The 18,210-nt window shown below is 44.3% G+C and overlaps 1 protein-coding gene across 1 annotated transcript; it reads left to right on the top strand.

Moving 5' to 3' along the window:
* The first annotated feature begins 272 nt into the window (after positions 1-272).
* Positions 273-17,080, top strand: rorca (RAR-related orphan receptor C a). Its single transcript, XM_063201622.1, has 11 exons — positions 273-651; positions 8,052-8,137; positions 8,507-8,648; positions 9,314-9,571; positions 10,024-10,338; positions 11,071-11,192; positions 11,592-11,724; positions 12,287-12,394; positions 12,565-12,675; positions 12,801-12,913; positions 13,088-17,080. Exons 1-11 carry the CDS (start codon positions 645-647, stop codon positions 13,247-13,249), a joined length of 1,557 nt encoding a protein of 518 aa, XP_063057692.1. The 5' UTR covers positions 273-644; the 3' UTR covers positions 13,250-17,080.
* The last annotated feature ends 1,130 nt before the right edge of the window (positions 17,081-18,210 follow it).

Raw genomic sequence — 18,210 nt, forward strand, 5'->3', positions numbered from 1 at the left:
TCTAATAAAGCCAAACACAGTTCAGCGTCGCTATCAACGTTCCGTCTTTTTTTGTTTAGAAAATGCCCATCAAATTGTTGTATTATGGATAGGGGACCAGCTAAGGCACCGGCAGCCAAAGAGCGTGAAAAGTTCCCACGATGCTGCCGTGGTGACACACTGCCACACTTTCTCATACACGCGAACGAATTGCGAGCCTCCTTAAGCGCGCGGACGGGAGCGCGCAACTGCCTTGGGCACGAGGCGGGCCGGTGGAGCGAGATCATGTGAGAGTCCACGCGCCGAATGTAGGTTAGAGCGAAAAGCAAGGGAGAGGTAGGGGAAGGAAAGAGAGACACAGAGGTGCTGAAGAGAAGTGCATTGTTGTATTGCTGACCGCATACGTTCGCCTGTCGGAAAAGTAGCTCTATTCTATTCGGATGATACGGAATTCACGTTCTACAGCCGACCTCGCAATTTATGACTTCTCTGTGACACTTTGTTTTTACCTATTCGGACAAGCATTAGGAAACATATGAGGAGTAGTTGCATTTATCTTAACTCGCAGCTCCTTTTAGGAGCGAATATAAAATCTGACATCGGCAGTCCTCCATACTCTTCTCATGCTTTGGAGTTCTATGACTCGCAGATAATACAAAATCAACATGAGAGGTAAGTTCCAAACATGTTATGCAATTTAACACGATGTCGTGTATATTATTTTGTGTTATTGTGTTCTATGCAACTGTTGCAATAACGAAGAAAATTCAAGAAACGCTAATAATTGAAAATTGTGCCAAGTGCGCAGAAGTTACGGTGGCAGTTGGCAAGATACCGCGTAATACATAATACTGCTGAAGGATTAGCGTCAGTGGAGTCCATGTCTGTCGACCATTCTATGAGTTTGTTGGTTTAATTAAATCGCAGAATAAATATAGGCATGTGGACGCAAACTATGCTATTAATTAAAACTGGCATTGGAAAGTTTTCCCATTTGTCTTTGATTATGGGGAGTTCTTGAATCTTGGCGAATCGCTGTAGTTACCGGTCACCGCCAGTAAGCGGTGGTTGGTTGGTTATGTAAGAGAGACAGGGAGGAGTGTTTGGTTATTCTTCTACTGGAATTATTGAATATTCTCTGAAATGTCGTGGTGTTGTTTGTGACTTATTAGATATGTGTGCTGTGGAAAGATGTTCACATATTTACCAGCTAAAAAACATTTTAACAAGGATTTTGAACAGAATAGGCTACAAAAATACTATATCGAATGAGATTGTAAATTGCGCATGGCAGCTTTTTTTGTAGAGTCAAGAAAAGTGTACGTGGAATAAGGTTGGAACTATGTTGACTTCTGATGTGCGGTCGGTCTCATCGCGTGCGGTGTGCGTGTTGTTGTTTTCGACAAACCCAGCATGGCCGACAGTGTGAGGGAGAGGGAGAGTTACTGTTCCATTGACCTAATTCTGTCATTGAGGATTATTAAGCCTCTCTTAGCAAGAACAATAGGAATAGTTTACTGAGAAAAACAAGGTAATTTTTTCACATTTAGTTCCTCAATTGCATTGTCACTTTTATTCATCATAGCTTTGCAAACTATTTAAATAAATACATTTAGAAAAAAGTACGCATGTAATGCCACGCGGTTGTCCCTGGAAGAACAGCGCTGTCAGTGGCATACTGAGAGCATAGCAAATTCATCATTCAAAATAGCTCTGTCCTTCACTCTTCTGATTTTTCCTTCTCTTCAGCCAGTGTGCTGCAAACACAACTTAGATTGTGTATTTCCATTTAGTATACAGTGGTCCCACATCTGTTGTCGTTTTAGTTTTCTCTGCACATGCTGTTGACATTTTACAGTAGGCCCCACTGTAGGTATGCAAGGCATTTCGAGCAACAGCAGAACAGGCCATCTTGTCTTCTTCTTTCTGTATAGGGGCCTCTTTATTGATTACTTTGTTCTGTTCTTATTTAGCAAAATTCCCTGTTCGCCATGGTCTGTAGTGTGTGCATGTGGGTATGCATGCACGTCTGACTTTCAACAACAAAAAGAAAAAAGTTAAGGAATTTAGCACTGGAGCCTCTGTAAAACCTTATGTAGAGACAATATAGGCCTATAGAAAAAAGGAAGTGAAATATAGTGGAACAACTGTAGGACCTTCTGGCGTTTGTGGCCAGAAATTACCATTTTTCCTCACATGATCTATGTGTTCACATAGCATGATCATATAGTACGTTCACGTAACATGTGTGCAAGTACTATAGTGTGTGCGTGTGTGTGTGTGTGTGTGTGTGTGTGTGTGTGTGTGTGTGTGTGTGTGTGTGTGTGTGTGTCGAAAAGACTTGCCCAGGCATGGCTGGTGGGCCAAGTGTATAGACTGGTGTTGATGTCTACAGAATGCTTCTTACGTAGGTGCCAGCCAGCCAGACATCTGCTGGCAGTGCTCGGCCACTGACAGGCTTCTCCCCCCGGGGTCCGGGGATTGCCGGCTGCCATTTAAATGTTTGTCTCCTTTGGACACATGCATGACTGATAAACCTTGTAATCAATACTGACCGTCTAGGAACCACTGGAAATAGACGTTTATTCAGATGTTTGCTGGCTTTGCTTTCCTAAACCGGCTTCAGGTTGCCATATGGGTATGTTTTCAGGTTAGAATTTTGACAATCGCATCACTAATAATAATACATTATTAAATGTCATATGAATATATTATATAATAGGGCCTACGCAAAATGTGAGACTTGATGTGTCAAACCATGTTAGTGATCAGTTCTCACAGCATTGGCACAAACCAGCTGTCACTGCAAGTAAGACACTGGATCTCCTTGGCTCAGGTGAGATAGTGTGTGTGTGTGTGTGTGTGTGTGTGTGTGTGTGTGTGTGTGTGTGTGTGTGTGTGTGTGTGTGTGTGTGTGTGTGTGTGTGTGTGTGTGTGTTTGCATGTGTGTGTTTGCGTGTGTGTGTGTGTGTGTGTGTGTGTTTACGTACGTGTGTGTGTGTACGTTTGTACGTGTGTGTGACAGTGACTGCTAGAGGTGGTTAAGTTTAAAGGCCATCCAGGTAATCAGTGCCTCGCACCCCTCTCTCATTGCAGCCCTCCTAATCTGTTTGGGTTGTCAGGTGTCAGTAAACCCACTAGAGTTGACCCACTCTACTCCACTCCACTCCACTCCGCTCTGGTGGCGCTGTGCATTTTTAAAGACACAGATCAGTGTCACCACAGCCACCCTCTAGTTTTACCAGTGGGGCCCCCTTAGGTAGGTCAGTGTGTAAAGCGGAGAGGGAACAGAGAGAGAGAGAGAGTGAATAGAAAAGAAAAGGAGAGGAAAAGAAAAGTTATCACTATCCACAGAAATGTTTAGGCAACAGGTAATAAAGTAGACAGATGTACTGTAACTGGCCAACATACTACTGGTGAGCACGCCGGAGCAAAGTGCATTTCAGGAGGAGTGGTCATTTAAAGAAACAGAAGGATAGTAGTAGCAGGCAATGTTCGTGCGCTTAGCACTATAGTAATAACTCCTTTTGTGTTAGTGCACATACACTCACACACGGAACGAAAATCACTTCTGGCAGATGTAGGTTGAATATGTTATGCAAATTCAAAGTGCAAGGTAAATAGGACCTTTGGACGATGGTGCAGGGTTGTTTGAACAGGTGAGATAAGAGGTTAAAGTCCGGGCCCATCGCGGTTATTGCTTTTATGGTTTCGTGAGCGGGAATCTGCTGATTTGGAGCACTTGACACACTGACTGACTGACTGACACAAAACCATGGCAGCGGTCAGGAGTTGATAAGATTAGGCCACAGATTACCTGTTGCACTACACCTGATAAACATAGTTCACTAATGAATCCCCCGTTAATTACCGCTCACCAGGGACTTGCCGGGACTAAGACATCCTTTCTCAGTGCCTTAATGCAACCCCGCTTGCGCCTGCTAAGTCCCAAGGACTTGAACGTTTGTGTAACAACTTTGGCGGTGAGCCTTCACAAAGTTTTGTGAGTCCTTTGTGGGTTGCTACGTATATGCACAGAAAAAATGAGTCAAGGCGGTTTGCTTTCTGACAAGTTCAGCTGTCAGTGTTGGTCATATCAGGTAATCCAGACCATGTAACTAATGAAAAAAAATTAACATTCTGGGCCTGTTGCTGTATCCTTTGACAACTCAAGTTTTAACATGGATGTTTACAGCATACGGTAGACTATCTCCTCATCCTCCCTTGGTGTTTTCCGCAAAGGAGAAAGTGCCCCTCGCAAAAAGTGCAGGCCTCAGCTGGTGTGTGGAGTGTGTTATGCAGTAGCTCTTTCCCAACAGACATTGCGCTTCGCCTCGGGGATAGAGCCCCCTTCGCCAGAGCACTAGATTAAAAATAGTTTTATGAGTTCTCCTGGACAGCTGAAACCGACTACGGCGAAATATTTGGCATGCTGCCTCATGTAGAGAGCAAGTGTAATGTACGCTGGCCATTTAGAATGTGCAGTATACATTTCGAATGCCCTCTTCTTTCCTCTCCTCCCCATCCCCATGTTTTTTTTAACACCCAGGCTCTTATGTAAAAAAAAAAAACATACAAGAGTTGTTCCCTGACATGTCTGTGCACCTCCTGCCGGATTTTGACAAACACCCCATGCTGTAATCTTGACATGTGTGCGGTTTTAATCGTAGCTTGGTTTTGACCACAGTTTCAACATGGTGGCCCATTAAAGTGTTCATCCTTTGATTTGTAGCTCCACCTTAAGTACAGCCAAAGATGAGAGCAGAACAAGGGAGTGAGTGAGCGAGCAAGAGAGAGAGAGCGGGATAGAGGGCTAGAGAGAGGGGCGAGAGAGCAAGAGAGAAAAAAAAAGAAAGAGAGGAGGGGAAAAAATCAGATTACAGGGCCTTGCGAGGCTGGGGCCAAAGCACTTCAGTGGGAAAGTGTGTCAGTGGAACAGCTCGTCCGCATAGGCTGACTGCGCGGCGCATCTGAGTGGCATGTGAGTCAGCGAGTGAGCTTGGCCCGCCGCGCGCCAGTCAGCCAATGGGGGTGGGGGTGGGGTGGACCTGCGAGTGAGTTCGTCACGGCGTTGCTAGGGCGACATCCCCTGAATGAGTATGTTCATGGAATGCGGCCAGACGGCGGTTATATAACAAGTGCAAGGGTGGGGGCGAGAGGCACACAACGGGGAGAAGAGAGAAAGAGAGTGAGAGAGAGAGGGAGGGAGGGACGGAGAAAAACGGAGGCATTCTTTCCATAGTGGATTCATATATACCCGTACCGTACACACACATATAGTATATAAATCTGTACTTATACATACAATATACTCATTCATTTATTGACTTTTCTGCTTTTGCAGGCCATTGTAGACAATTGCCAGTTCAGACTGAGCCAAACTTGCAGATATGGTTCTCTGTTAGATAAGACTGCGAGTCTGTATCTGTGAGCATTACTCAGTGTCAGCCTGGACTCGGAATGTGTGTGTGTGTGTGTGCGTGCGTGCGCGTGTGTGTGTATGTGTGTGTGCGCGCATAAATAGGTGTGTAATATGATAAAGAGTGTGTGCGTGCGCGTGCGTAAATAGGTATGTAGTATGAAATAGAGAGAGAGAGAGTGTGTGTGTGTGTGTGTGTGTGTGTGTGTGTGTGTGTGTGTGTGTGTGTGTGTGTGTGTGTGTGTGTGTGTGTGTGTGTGTGTGTGTGTGTGTGTGTGTGATGCACACCCTCACGGCGTGAAGTGATGTTTGATTAGCTTGAGAGAGAGAAGGGTGGCTCAGTCTCTCCCTGCAAATGAGAGGTTACCTAACACACTCTGCGTCACAGTGCACAGCCTGGCCGATGGGAGAGAATGAGAGAGAGGAGTGAGAAATTCAAGGACGTGGCAGACATATAGACACACACAGAGACGACCATACAGTACTACACACTCTCCCAGACGCACACAGATCAATGCACAACTCGCTCACACACCTGAAAAGACATTCCAGTTTAAACAGAACAGAAGGTGTTTTCATCTTTTTCGTGGTGCGGTCGGTGGAAAGCTTTTGGTGCTCAGTGGTTAGGCTCACCTAAGAGGAAATGGAGGGGGCTTGGTGAAGCTTCCTTACCCCAGGCAGGCGTACACTGTGGCTAATGCAATTGACCTGCTATTCCAGGCCTCTGAGCAGGGCCTGCTACTTAGATAAACAGTGTAATGAAAAGAACAGCTTGTTCTACAGTACGAGGGGAGGCCCAGATCTTGTGTTGCTCTTGTGTACTTGTGTTTCTTTTGTTTCATTTTTTTTCTTTTTCTTTCTTCTTTCCTTTTCACCCCATTTCCTTGTCCTTCTTGGATTTTTTTTCTTTTGCTGAACAATGACACTATTCTTTGCCAGTATTGGGTCATTCTAGTATTTTTTTAAACAATTTCCAGAGTAGCATTTTGAGGGACAGTTGAGGTGGAGAGGCTAGCTGGACGTTATGTAATTAAACACCATCATTATCTGTTACAGCAGTAGATGCATTTTATGGCGTAATGTCTGATTCATACTGAACGTCAATGACAGACATTTGGCCTAGTCATTGTTTTTTTTTTGCCAATGTATAACATTGTCCCTCTTTTTCCACAAGGCAAATTCTGTAAGATAGCAAAACCAAAACCTGTTCATACTGAAAACCTGATTCATTGTGTCCTCCAGAAAACTCCTTTGAACTAGATCTCCTTCCTCCCCAGTGTAGAAAGACCTTTGCACCTTTTGGGAAACATCTGCACTGTTGTAAAACTAGCAAAAATGAAAGAGTTCTGAGCACAAGTGAGCCTCAATGGGTCTATGGATTGTGCAACTCACACATTGTGTAGCACCGTGTGGCGAATTGCAACATAGAAATGTAGCACCTCCCAAGCCAATATCTTGTGACATAACAGATTGGCATTGCGATAGCGGGAGCATTTGTTACCTTGCCCTCCCAAAGCTTGGAATCGTGTCCTCACAGGGGCTTGCAACTGACCTAATTCATCACATTTTCATGGCACACTGACCTTTGCAAGATTACCATGCATTTATGGAAGGGCGCCACCTTACAAAAATAAATACATTTCAATAGTCAGTTGTGTTGGATTTGAACTTCAATACTGCGTTGGATTTTACACTGTACCCATTGTGTGCATAACTGGGTGAATGATACGTATATGATGGAAAGAGAAATTAAGTGCACCACACGCTTGGGGACAGCGTTGATTGCTAATCACTGAGAATATTTCAACCCTTCATTAAGTTAATTAGTCTCATTAGACCAAGTTCACACAGTCATATCCATTCATGCTCATATTCATTGGATAAGTCAGAAACGCACAAAGTGTTCTTCACTGATCATTGCATCACACTAAACTGCAGATTGTAACACCATTGCTTTTAGAAGCTGTATGTATGTATCATCAGAGCTTTTATTGAAACCATGTTTTGCTTTGAACTGATTTTAGGTGTCTGTGGAAAGGAAATGACAGATTTTTATTACATATAATTATGTATGTTATGGAATTCCATTTCCCGGGAACTGAACTCACTTTTTCCAAGTATTGATGCATTTGACTGAATTCTTGTTCGTTCTTTCACTTTGTGCAATATTTACGTCACACACTCCACTATGCATTACATCACCGTAATGTCTTCTCCATTTATATCATTAATTATAGTCAACAGCTACAGTGTGTAACCTTCCACAACAGGTGAGGGACATAATTAATGGTTACGCCACAGGGAGCCGCAATATTGTGCACCGTTAATGTATTACACAATACGTTGCGTTGCGTGTGATTAATCACCATAGTGTTCTGTGAGCCAATGCTAAACCGCTATCTCAATGTTCTCACCGCTTCTGTTCTATTGAGGTCCCCAGGCAGAGAAAAGTATCCTTATTTATTGCACAGTGAACGCTATTGAGTGTGTTTTGGCCAATAATCAATTCAGTGAGCTTGACCCCCTGCAATTAAAGCTGATTAAATAGAAGCTCCATTATAATACTGATATGTATTGTTATATGATGAAGCACTGGTTTGTGAAGCAGGACATTCATGCAAGATGTGTTTTTTGTTTTGATTTCTCCTTTTAGCTCAAATCGAAGTGATACCCTGCAAAATATGCGGGGACAAGTCTTCAGGTATCCACTATGGGGTCATCACCTGTGAAGGCTGCAAGGTAAGCGGGCATGCAGCCAACTCTTTGCACACCTGTGTTCTTTGTTTGCACCCTCCTCTGTATAACACATTTCATTGTACTGAGCCCAACTGTACTGTACAATAGCACTCAAATGTACTGTGCCTTCCTCAGTAATACACATTTATTTGACCAACACCGCACTGGATTGCTCAAATGTACTGTACCCTCCTCGGGTGAATGACACTCATTTTACCAACACCAACTGCACTGTACTGTATTGCTCAACTGTATTCTAACGCTTGTCCGTTATCTCTCACTTTCTCCCGCCTTCCTGTCTGTGTGTCTGTCTGGGTGTCTACTCCTGGCCCCGCCTTGGCCTCTTCCTTCCTTCCTTTCTTGGCCATACAGGGTTTCTTTCGCCGCAGCCAGCAGAATAATGCCATGTACTCCTGCTCGCGGCAGAGGAATTGCCAGATTGACCGCACCAACCGCAACCGCTGCCAGCACTGCCGCCTCCAGAAGTGCTTGGCCCTTGGCATGAGCCGCGATGGTGAGTCAGACACACAGACGGAGAGAGAGAGAGAGAGAGAGAGAGAGAGAGAGAGAGAGAGAGAGAGAGAGAGAGAGAGGGAGACAAACTCGGGCAAACACTTTGCCTACAGCTAGGGCGTCCACTCCACACACCACAGCCAGCCAGCCAGCCCCTGTGTGTTTTTCCTATAGTAAAATGAACACCTGGAAGGATGCCAGTGCCAGTAGCAGCAGCAGCAGCAGAGAGGTTCAGCGGGTTGAGGCTGAGTGCCCTCTAGTTTCAACATGCTGCTGTCATAAAAGCAGGGTTTCCATCCAGTCCAATGCAAATTTACACCTCTCAATTCAGCGTACACACAAATGCACACACAATGCAAACGGACGGGCTTGCAGTTTGCATAGTCTGACCTAGTGCATATATAAATACAACCTACGCATGTCATGCACAACCTACACCGTGCATGTACACAACTAACGCGGGTATGGTGTGTTCAATAGGAACCTAGTGAAAGCCAGCATTATATACGGTACATTTTCACACACACAAATAATACTGTATACTAGAGTATGTAACAAAAAGCTAATAATGCACAAGCTCCTAATTACAATTGTATAAACTAATATAATAATGTTGTTTTTCCTCCTTTCCCTGTCTCCCGCATCCCTGTTTTCTTCCCTCCACAGCGGTCAAGTTCGGCCGCATGTCGAAAAAGCAGCGCGACAGCCTGTACGCTGAGGTGCAGAAGCACCAGCAGTCAGCAGCCGAGCGCAACTCCACGGTGCCCGTCAACGGTAGCCTGGGCATGGTGGGCTCCCGTGGCAGCTCTATTGGGGACAACGGAATGGGTGACAGCATGGGCCTGGGAGTGGGCGTGGGCCACAACACGCGCACCTACAGCCGCGGCTCCAGCGCCGCACTCAGCGACCTGGACGACATCACAGGTGAGCAAGCACAGAGAGCATCGATGAAAACAGAACCCTGAACCCAGAACGACTGGTCTTCTAATTTTTTTAAAATCCTTGTTCTTGACCTTAGTGTCTTTTTCAGGGCATACCTGCTGTCACTCCGGTCCGTTTAATTTGGGGAAGCCGTGGCTTAGCCCAATGGTTACGGAGGTGCCGTGGCTTAGTCCAATGGTTACGGAGGTGATCTTAACATCAGAGGGTTGCATGTTCGAATCCCACTCTAACCTGTACCTACAACTTCATCCATGGTTGAATTGCCCTTGAGCAAGGCACCGAATCCCACATTGCTCCAGGGACCATAGTCAATGCCCTGTAAAAAATAACTGTAAGCCGCTCTGGATAAAAGCATCAGCTAAGTGTGATTTAATAATGTAATCTTAATCTACAAATCTTGAACGCAACAATACTCTTGTTTCCTGACATGACAGACCTGCCCGACAACCTGCTGTTTGACCTGCCCCTCACGCCCGAGGGAGGCGCTGCCGGCGGGGGCAGCTACTGCAGCCTGGAGCTGCTGGACGGAGGCAGCGGCAGCGGCAGCTCACACAGCTCCTCGCAGAGCTCGCCCGAGCAGAGTTCAGGACAGGAGTTCAGCGACGGAGGCAGCAATGGCGGAGGAGGAAGAGGAGGTGGCGGCAACACGCACATCAAGCAGGAGTACCAGCAGCTGCTGCACGACACCAGTCTACTCACACAGACGCTGCTCAACGGCGGAGCTGACGGATGTTCAATGATGGAGATAGGTAATGTACCAAAAAAAGTTACTATTTTGTTAGGTAAAAAAGTTACATAATAAAGAATGTACTGTTAATTCAACACTTAGAGAGTTGATCCTCTAGAGTGTTTGGTCACATAGTACTCTCTAAGTGTTTACTGTATGTGCATGGGCGTGCACACGCATAGACAGAGAAGAAGTTTATTATGATTTAATATATAACAAAGAAGAGGATGTCATGTTAACCTGACACGCTAAATCAATTGACTTTGACGTCATGTTTGGGTTAAGGCTTCATGCATGTAATGGATGTTATGGCTATGACAAAAGTTAGCAGATAGCACAGTTTTTGTTGTCTAGCAGCACACAGCCCCCGAGGTGACTTAGGTGTCTAATTAAACTTGGTGTCCTTGGAAGCTGTAATGTTGATTAGTTTTTGTCTGGCTCGTGGTTGCGAGAGGTATCCAGTTAAACAACATTTGAATCCCTTTAGGTAGTGCACTTGCCTGTGCTGGATTAGACCAAGTCAGACATACCAGCAACAGAACAGAAGGTTCATGAGCAAGTTCTTTTAGAGAGGCGTGCAGAATAACTAGTAATACGAGTCTGAGACTGGGGGGTTTTCTTATCATCTTACGGGAATCATTCCAGGCGCTTCCACATTAAAGGTTGACTTCTAATTGATGACCTAATTAAATCACTGTATTCTTTCATCTCTGTGACATGCTCTCAATGTTATTCTGCTTTTGTCTGCGTGCAGATCGCATCACCCAGAACGTGGTGAAGTCCCACCTGGAGACCAGCCAGTACGGCGCTGAGGAGCTCAAGAGGCTCGCTTGGACCTCCTACACCGCCGACGAGACCCGCTGCTTCCAGAACAAGGTACGGAGTGAACACCACATTGAGGGCAATGAGTTATACCACATTGAGTGCATTGCAGTGAGTGCAATGACTTCACTCTGTAGGGCTCTCATTGGCAGCAGAACGGCTGTTGTGTCGAAAAGATTCATTCCATTCTGACAGACATACAGTAGCACACCCAAGCCACAAACAGTTTGTGTACTACTAGGAACACTACCTTTTTGTCTTAATTATTTATTGCTCAGAGACGACACTTAATTCCATTGCAATTATTACAAAAAGATATTGAAATAGTTTAATTATAATACACCACGTTATCCATTATCCAGCAGTAACCTCTTGTGCTCATGAATTCTCTCTCTCTCTCTCTCTCTCTCTCTCTCTCTCTCTCTCTCTCTCTCTCTCTCTCTCGGTATGCAGCCTGTGGATTTGCTGTGGCAGCAGTGTGCCATCCACATCACAAACGCCATCAAGTACGTGGTGGAGTTTGCCAAGCGCATCACTGGATTCATGGACCTCTGTCAGAACGACCAGATCATCCTTCTGAAAGCAGGTTAGTAAACGGCGCTCACCACCTCAAGCAAGCTGTCTCCAGAGCAGCTCGACTCTGGCAACGGCCGAGATTCCACTTAGTAGTAGTGGTTGCATGGCATTGAGATGCGGAAAGTGTGCAAATAAGACAAATGAGATTTGTTTTGACAAAGGGGCCATTGAAGGAACAAAGTAACCAAAATCACTGCTCACTTGGGTGGGCCATATTACATTTCAACCTCAGTAGGGACTACAGTTTTTTGGGGGGGGTTTTGGTCGTGTGATGTGTTTGCTGTTGTTTTCGACTGAGTAGTCTCACTTCACACTTGCGGTATGATAGGCTTGTGGTTGGTGTTAAAGAGTGAAAGGGTGGGGTGAGCTGTTTCTTAATGTTCTCACAATCCTTCTATCAGTTATTATATTTCAGGCCCTCCCTTTATGCTGTTTTGTTGACTGTAGTTTTAGTTTTTATTCACAAACAATTGACTTTATTGTGTTATTCTTTCCATTGGGATCATAGGCTCCCCTTCTCTCTCTGACTGTTACTAATTATCTTTCTTGTACTTTTTATGATTTCTCTGCAGGCTGTTTGGATGTTCTTCTGATTCGTATGTGTCGGGCCTACAACCCTGTCCACAACACACTGCTCTTTGATGGCAAGTTCGCCAATGCTCAGCTCTTCAAATCTTTAGGTAAGGTCTTTCCCCACGGCCTTAAAAACATGCAAAAGCCAAACTCTCTAGTGCACACTGTTTGCCCTTGTGTACTTTCAAGTCTCCTTTCTAACTGTGGTGATTACTGGTGAAGACAGAAGTAGTAATAATTGAGTCTTTTGTGTGATTTTTTTTTTGGTTCTCTGCAGGCTGTGACGACCTTGTGAATGCAGTCTATGAACTGGCCAAGGGCTTCAATCGTCTGCAGCTTACCGATGAGGAGATGGCTTTGTTCAGCGCTGCCGTGCTCTTGTCTCCAGGTGACAATTCTAAAAATGCACTCGAGCGTGGTCTTTTGCCTCAACTATTTCTGATATGGCTATGAAACACTAGATGGATGTTTTCTTAACTTTCTGACTTTTCTCCCGCTCTATTCCCTTGGCAGACCGGTTATGGTTGACAGACATGCAGCAGGTGCAGAAACTTCAAGAGAAGGTCTACCTGGCACTACAACACAGCTTGCACAGGACAGGAACCTCTGAGGAGAAATTGACAAAGGTATTTATCCTCGTCATTGTAGGAAACTTTGGCAAGTGTTTGAATACCACGCAGCCTGAGCCTATTAATTCAACAGCTCGTCTTTTCTAATTGCAATGTTGTTTGGTGAAGTTAGGAGTCTGTGGCGACTACATTTTTCTGACTCCCTTTCTGTGCTCTCTTGAATCCCCGCAGATGGTGTCCAAGCTTCCCATGATGAAGTCCATCTGCAACCTCCACATTGACAAGCTGGAGTTCTTCCGTCTGCTTCACCCAGACACGGCCTTCAGCTTTCCCCCTCTGTATCGAGAGGTCTTCTGCAGCGAAATCAACTTCCCTGACTCCACAGAAGGCTAAGCCAGGCACAGAGAAAGAGAGAGCGGACAGACAGAGTTTAGGGACAGAGAAAGAGAGAGAGAGTGGGGGGAAAGGTCAGAAGCGAAATGGCTGAAGGCAACCAGCAGCTCAACGACAATCCTGCACAGAACACTTTAGGATACACTAACGCCCCCATTTCTGACCTCTTGCCCTACCAGGGTAGAACTTGCACTGCACCATGACTCATGAGCAGGTCCAGGTTATTGTTCTCACCAGATCTAAGACACTATTGGCTGGGTACTGTGCATGCTACCTTATATTATCTCTTCTCTTTTGCGTACTGGATAGAGTCATTTGGTTTCAGGGTTTTATGTTGCCGGTGCTTGCACGGCCCCTATTGTGGTAGGGCTAACCCACCTCATGTTTCTTGGCCCTTATTTTTAGTAGTGCAGATTATGTTGAATGTACAGTACCGTGCCGTCAAAGCCGGCCACACAGTCCCAGGTTTCTGTGTGTAATGCTAACTCGCCCAAAATTTGCGCTTTTTAAAATGCCTGATAATCTGACGTAGATATTTGCTCTATGCTCTACATTGAACTCATCCTACGAACAAAACAGTTTAAAGGGACCAAGATCAAACCACACCACCCACGCCGTGCAGATAGTAGTAGTACGTTTCTCTCATACGAAGGCTTTATTAGTATGCTAAATCACTGTAAGTGACCCAGGGCCTAAAGTGGCACAGAGGCCTGAGTTCTTGCACATGCAACACTAACGCAAAGCACTTATGGTGCCGACCTGTGCATGTTGTCGTGCACAGGCACACAGCCAGTGTTTTTAAGCTTTTATTTTTCTTTTGTTTGTTTTTTTTTCAAATGCAATGGAAAACCTCAGTCCCACTTCCTTTTCCCCTTCAAATGCCACTCGGACAGTGTATGAGATGGTGAGAGAGAAAAAAAAAACAATTATTTTTTTAATATTGCATTAATTTATAAATGCGCTCACATTAGTTTGAAATCTTGCAGAAATTGAAATGCATACATATATATATATAAATATATATCGAGAGAGGATAGATTTATTAGATATATATTATATACAGATGTAGGCCCACATAAAATATATCGTGTCAGAAGGAAAAAAAATATTTTGACAATTCCACAACAGTGAAAATCCTTTCCCCCCTTTGTTAATTATATGGCTGCCTCAGAACAGAAAATCTGTGATTGGTCGGCCGTTTAACATTATTTGGCATCAGCATTATAGTTGAAATTCCAGAGGCAGATGAAAGAGCACTTATTGACTCGAGAAGTCACGACCCCTACCTAACCACACACACAAACCTACACCACTGTCACAACCAACCACCCATACCACCAATGCCAGAGACTTCAAACAAGGAACGTTGTAGTCGGTCCCTCGCCTCTCTCAGGTCTCCCTGCTGACTGCCCCGTCCGGAAGTGTTCCGGACTCACAGATTTAGTCACAGACTAACAAACTTTTGCTGGGGTTCTACCTCGCAGAGAGAGAGAGAGAGAGAGAGAGTAAGAGAGAGACAGAGGACAGAAAAGGTGCAGGGCAAGCTTCAGCTGGAAAAGAGCATTCCGGAGGAGAGTAGCAACTGGAATGTTGGGTCACCCACCCTACCCCACCCCACCCCCTCTTCCAAACTGCCTAACCCTCCATAGCCTCCTCCCCAAACCCTAGAAGTGCTACACGAACCTCCAGTCAGGACAAGTACTGGGGGAGGGTGGTGACCAGACTCAGACTCTAGAGACTATGGCTCGGAAAGCAGCAGTACTTACTGCCGGACACTTTAAAACTTGGCTTTGGAAAGAGAGAGACACAGAGACATATAAACGTGGACGAGAAAACCAGAAGATGAAAAAACAAGCTGGATGCAGGACAGCTGAGACTCCTCCCCTTTCCGGTTTCAAGGAGGCTTGCTGTCCCACTCTCTCTTCCCCCACATGTGTGCTCGTCCCATGTCTTTGCCTCATCGTCTGTGAGAGTGCTTAAGTGATTGAGAATCAGCAATGTGTTGTTGTCGCGCATTCACCCTCATTTTTGTCACCCATTTCCCTTTTTAACCATCCACCCCCTGATTCACTTTATGGCACAACTTAAAGTGTTGACAGAGACATCAGCTACCCCCCTGAGTTAACACATTTTGGTTATATAGAGATCGTATTTTACATAGCTACCAAAGGACAGATAAAGTAACAAAAGATTATTTTATGCAGATGTATTTTTCCACACAATTTGCTAGAGCTCGAGATCATACGATTATACACAATTTTCTCAGTTGATCTCTTTTTGTTTCATCTCACGATTACTCGTCCGCATTTTACAGTGTTTCCAAAGCCTGGCCATGGCTTTGGCTTCCTCCAGTGTTCATAACCTCAGTGCAGTACAGTAGTAGAGACAGGGAGGTCCGTTCTTGCACAGTGGCAGATTCTTATCTCCATTTGAGAGACTTTTTGGTGTGGCAGGAAAACCTCTTAATAACGACCAGGCCCTTTGAGAAGGGGGGATTTCTGATGACCCCATGGGCCAGATTACAGTACTGAAAAGCTTTTTAAGATGTGTCAATAAGCAAAACTTCAAGATAGCAATTATACTCAGATGTTGTTCCTGTCCAGCTCTTTTAATGAAAAAAAAAGTACTTCAGAACGTTTCACATTTTTGCACTGCTGGAACAGTGCTCCTTCTCCGTAACTGTTATATACTTCTGGTGATGAACTTGATGAGAGTTAAATGTATTCATTTGTTTAGTTTCTGGGTGCTCGAGACATAAGGGGACTGTGCAATAATCAGTCTTTAGTCATTTTCTCCATTGTTAAAATCTCCAGAATCTCCCTAAAGGAGGTTTCTCTTGCTGCATAAGCACTCCAGTAGGCATCACTTCACCAACAACAGTCATCACATAACCCACTTTTCTGCACCAGTTAAAGTGGTAACTGACTTCAGTGGATCCGTATGGCAGTGCAAGACTGTATACATGGCTTTTTGTTAAGTGTCTAGAGTTTTAGATCACCAATGTATGTTCAGCGATGTACTTTACAAGTCAGAGAAAGAAAAAAACAAAACTGCCGTGTTTTCTTTCCCTATTCATGGAAGCAGTTTGACAAAAGGTGTGTGCAATTATCTTTACACTCGCAGTCACTCAGGGAGATAGCTGGGCTCTCTGGCCGAAAAGTGTCTTCTTCAGTTAGCCTAGCAAGACACCTTGCACCGAATAGAAGCCCTTAAAACCTTGATCACTGTGTGCAGTAGTTGTTTTCGTGAATGTTAATCACCGAAGTATCAAAGACTTTTACCCCTGTCTGATATCAATATAATTACAGGACATTCGAGCCTGACGTGTAGAAGTTTATAGGATCTAAAAAATATATAAGTATAAAATATTCATTGTATGTGTAACGCATACAGTTGGTTTTAATCTCTGAATCTTGTATTGGGTTTTTTTGTTGTGATTATTTGTTCCTTCATTTCTGTCATTTTCTGTATTTTTCCCTCACCAATGTAGTGTTCTCATTTTGTCTCAGAGAACTATAATTCTATTTTTTTTAAAGATTTTTTAAAAGAAGACTTTCCGTGCATGGGGTTAAGTTACATCGAGTGCTTGAGCTCAGCAAAACTTCAGTAGCGAAAGTACTGGATTTAATTTGTCCCTGTAATGATCCCATGTCTGTCATGCTTTCATTTTATTTGAAATTATTAAAATCACATGTAGATTTTAATAAGTATAATTTATGACATTAAAAGCAAATTATAAGATATTAAAAAAAACATGTTTTGAGCGGTATTGTTGTACAATGGGGATCCCAATATGTGGATTTAAGAATGTAATAAAGACTTTTACAAAAATCTTGTATTACTTTGAAGTTTTTTATCACTATTCTATTACAGACGTACATTTAAGTGCTAGTTTTCTTTTTGCTCTTGCGAGAATGTTTTCTTTGTTAACCCCTTTAAATTGGTCTCAGTTGATAGCCAGGAGCTGGGGATGTGTGGACCCTGGTTGGACATGTTGGGATGATGAAATGCAGAAAATGGGGCCCTCTAGGAAAAGTTATTTTATCTTCCACAGATAAGAGTTTTACCTTACCAACTCGGGACACACATATGACACTAATTAAAGCAAGGGGGGGGGGAGACGGAGTCATTTATGAGTAGGGCAGCCACTGTTAAAAGAAAAACACATTTCTCTGTGGTATACAACGTACAGAGGATGTAATTGAATCTGATTAGTGTCAGTAATGAAATTGAGACAGTGAGCGATGGGGATAAGCAGAAACAGTGTACGTCTCCCTGCCTCATATCAGTCACATGGCCTGCCGTACTGCTCTCTACCCTTTGGGGCCGCTCGGTTACCCTCAGACAGGGTTGCCAGATTGGCCAGTTTCCCACCATGTTGGGCTGTTTAGACCATACCACACACTTTTTGAGGGGGGTTGCTGCTGAGGATGGGGGTATGGTCGAGGTTGGTATTTGTTGGGAATTCAAGGCCTTAAAAGGGGGGGGGGAGGTGTAATTAATGTGTGATGTACCACTGACTAGTTTGCATGCCTGATCTGTTGGTAAAAAAAAGTATTGGGTGGGTTTTTCTGTATATTTACAGCCATGGAAATATTGGAATTTAGTAAAATAAAAAATGGGTGGAATTTAGTGCATCCAGCTGTGTTTTGTGCATTTTATTGTGCTGGAAATCATCTGCGACATCTGGCAACCCTACCCCCAGAGGTTATTCCATTTCACCCCTCTGCAACCTATGGCCAGCGATAATGTTGTGATTTGTAGGCCTATGTATGTGGGGGGGCACATATGGCACTGAAATGCTCCAGAGACCATTGGCAAGTTCACCTGTGTTCTTCCTTTGGCTTATGAATATCAATAAGGTGGCGTGATCTAAATACGAGCAGGAAGGGAACATGGAGTTTACAATTTAATATTCATGAGGAACAACAGACACGCTTGAACCTATGAGTAAACCAATG

This window comes from Engraulis encrasicolus, chromosome 6 (assembly GCF_034702125.1).
Source record: "Engraulis encrasicolus isolate BLACKSEA-1 chromosome 6, IST_EnEncr_1.0, whole genome shotgun sequence".
Lineage (NCBI taxonomy): Eukaryota > Metazoa > Chordata > Actinopteri > Clupeiformes > Engraulidae > Engraulis > Engraulis encrasicolus.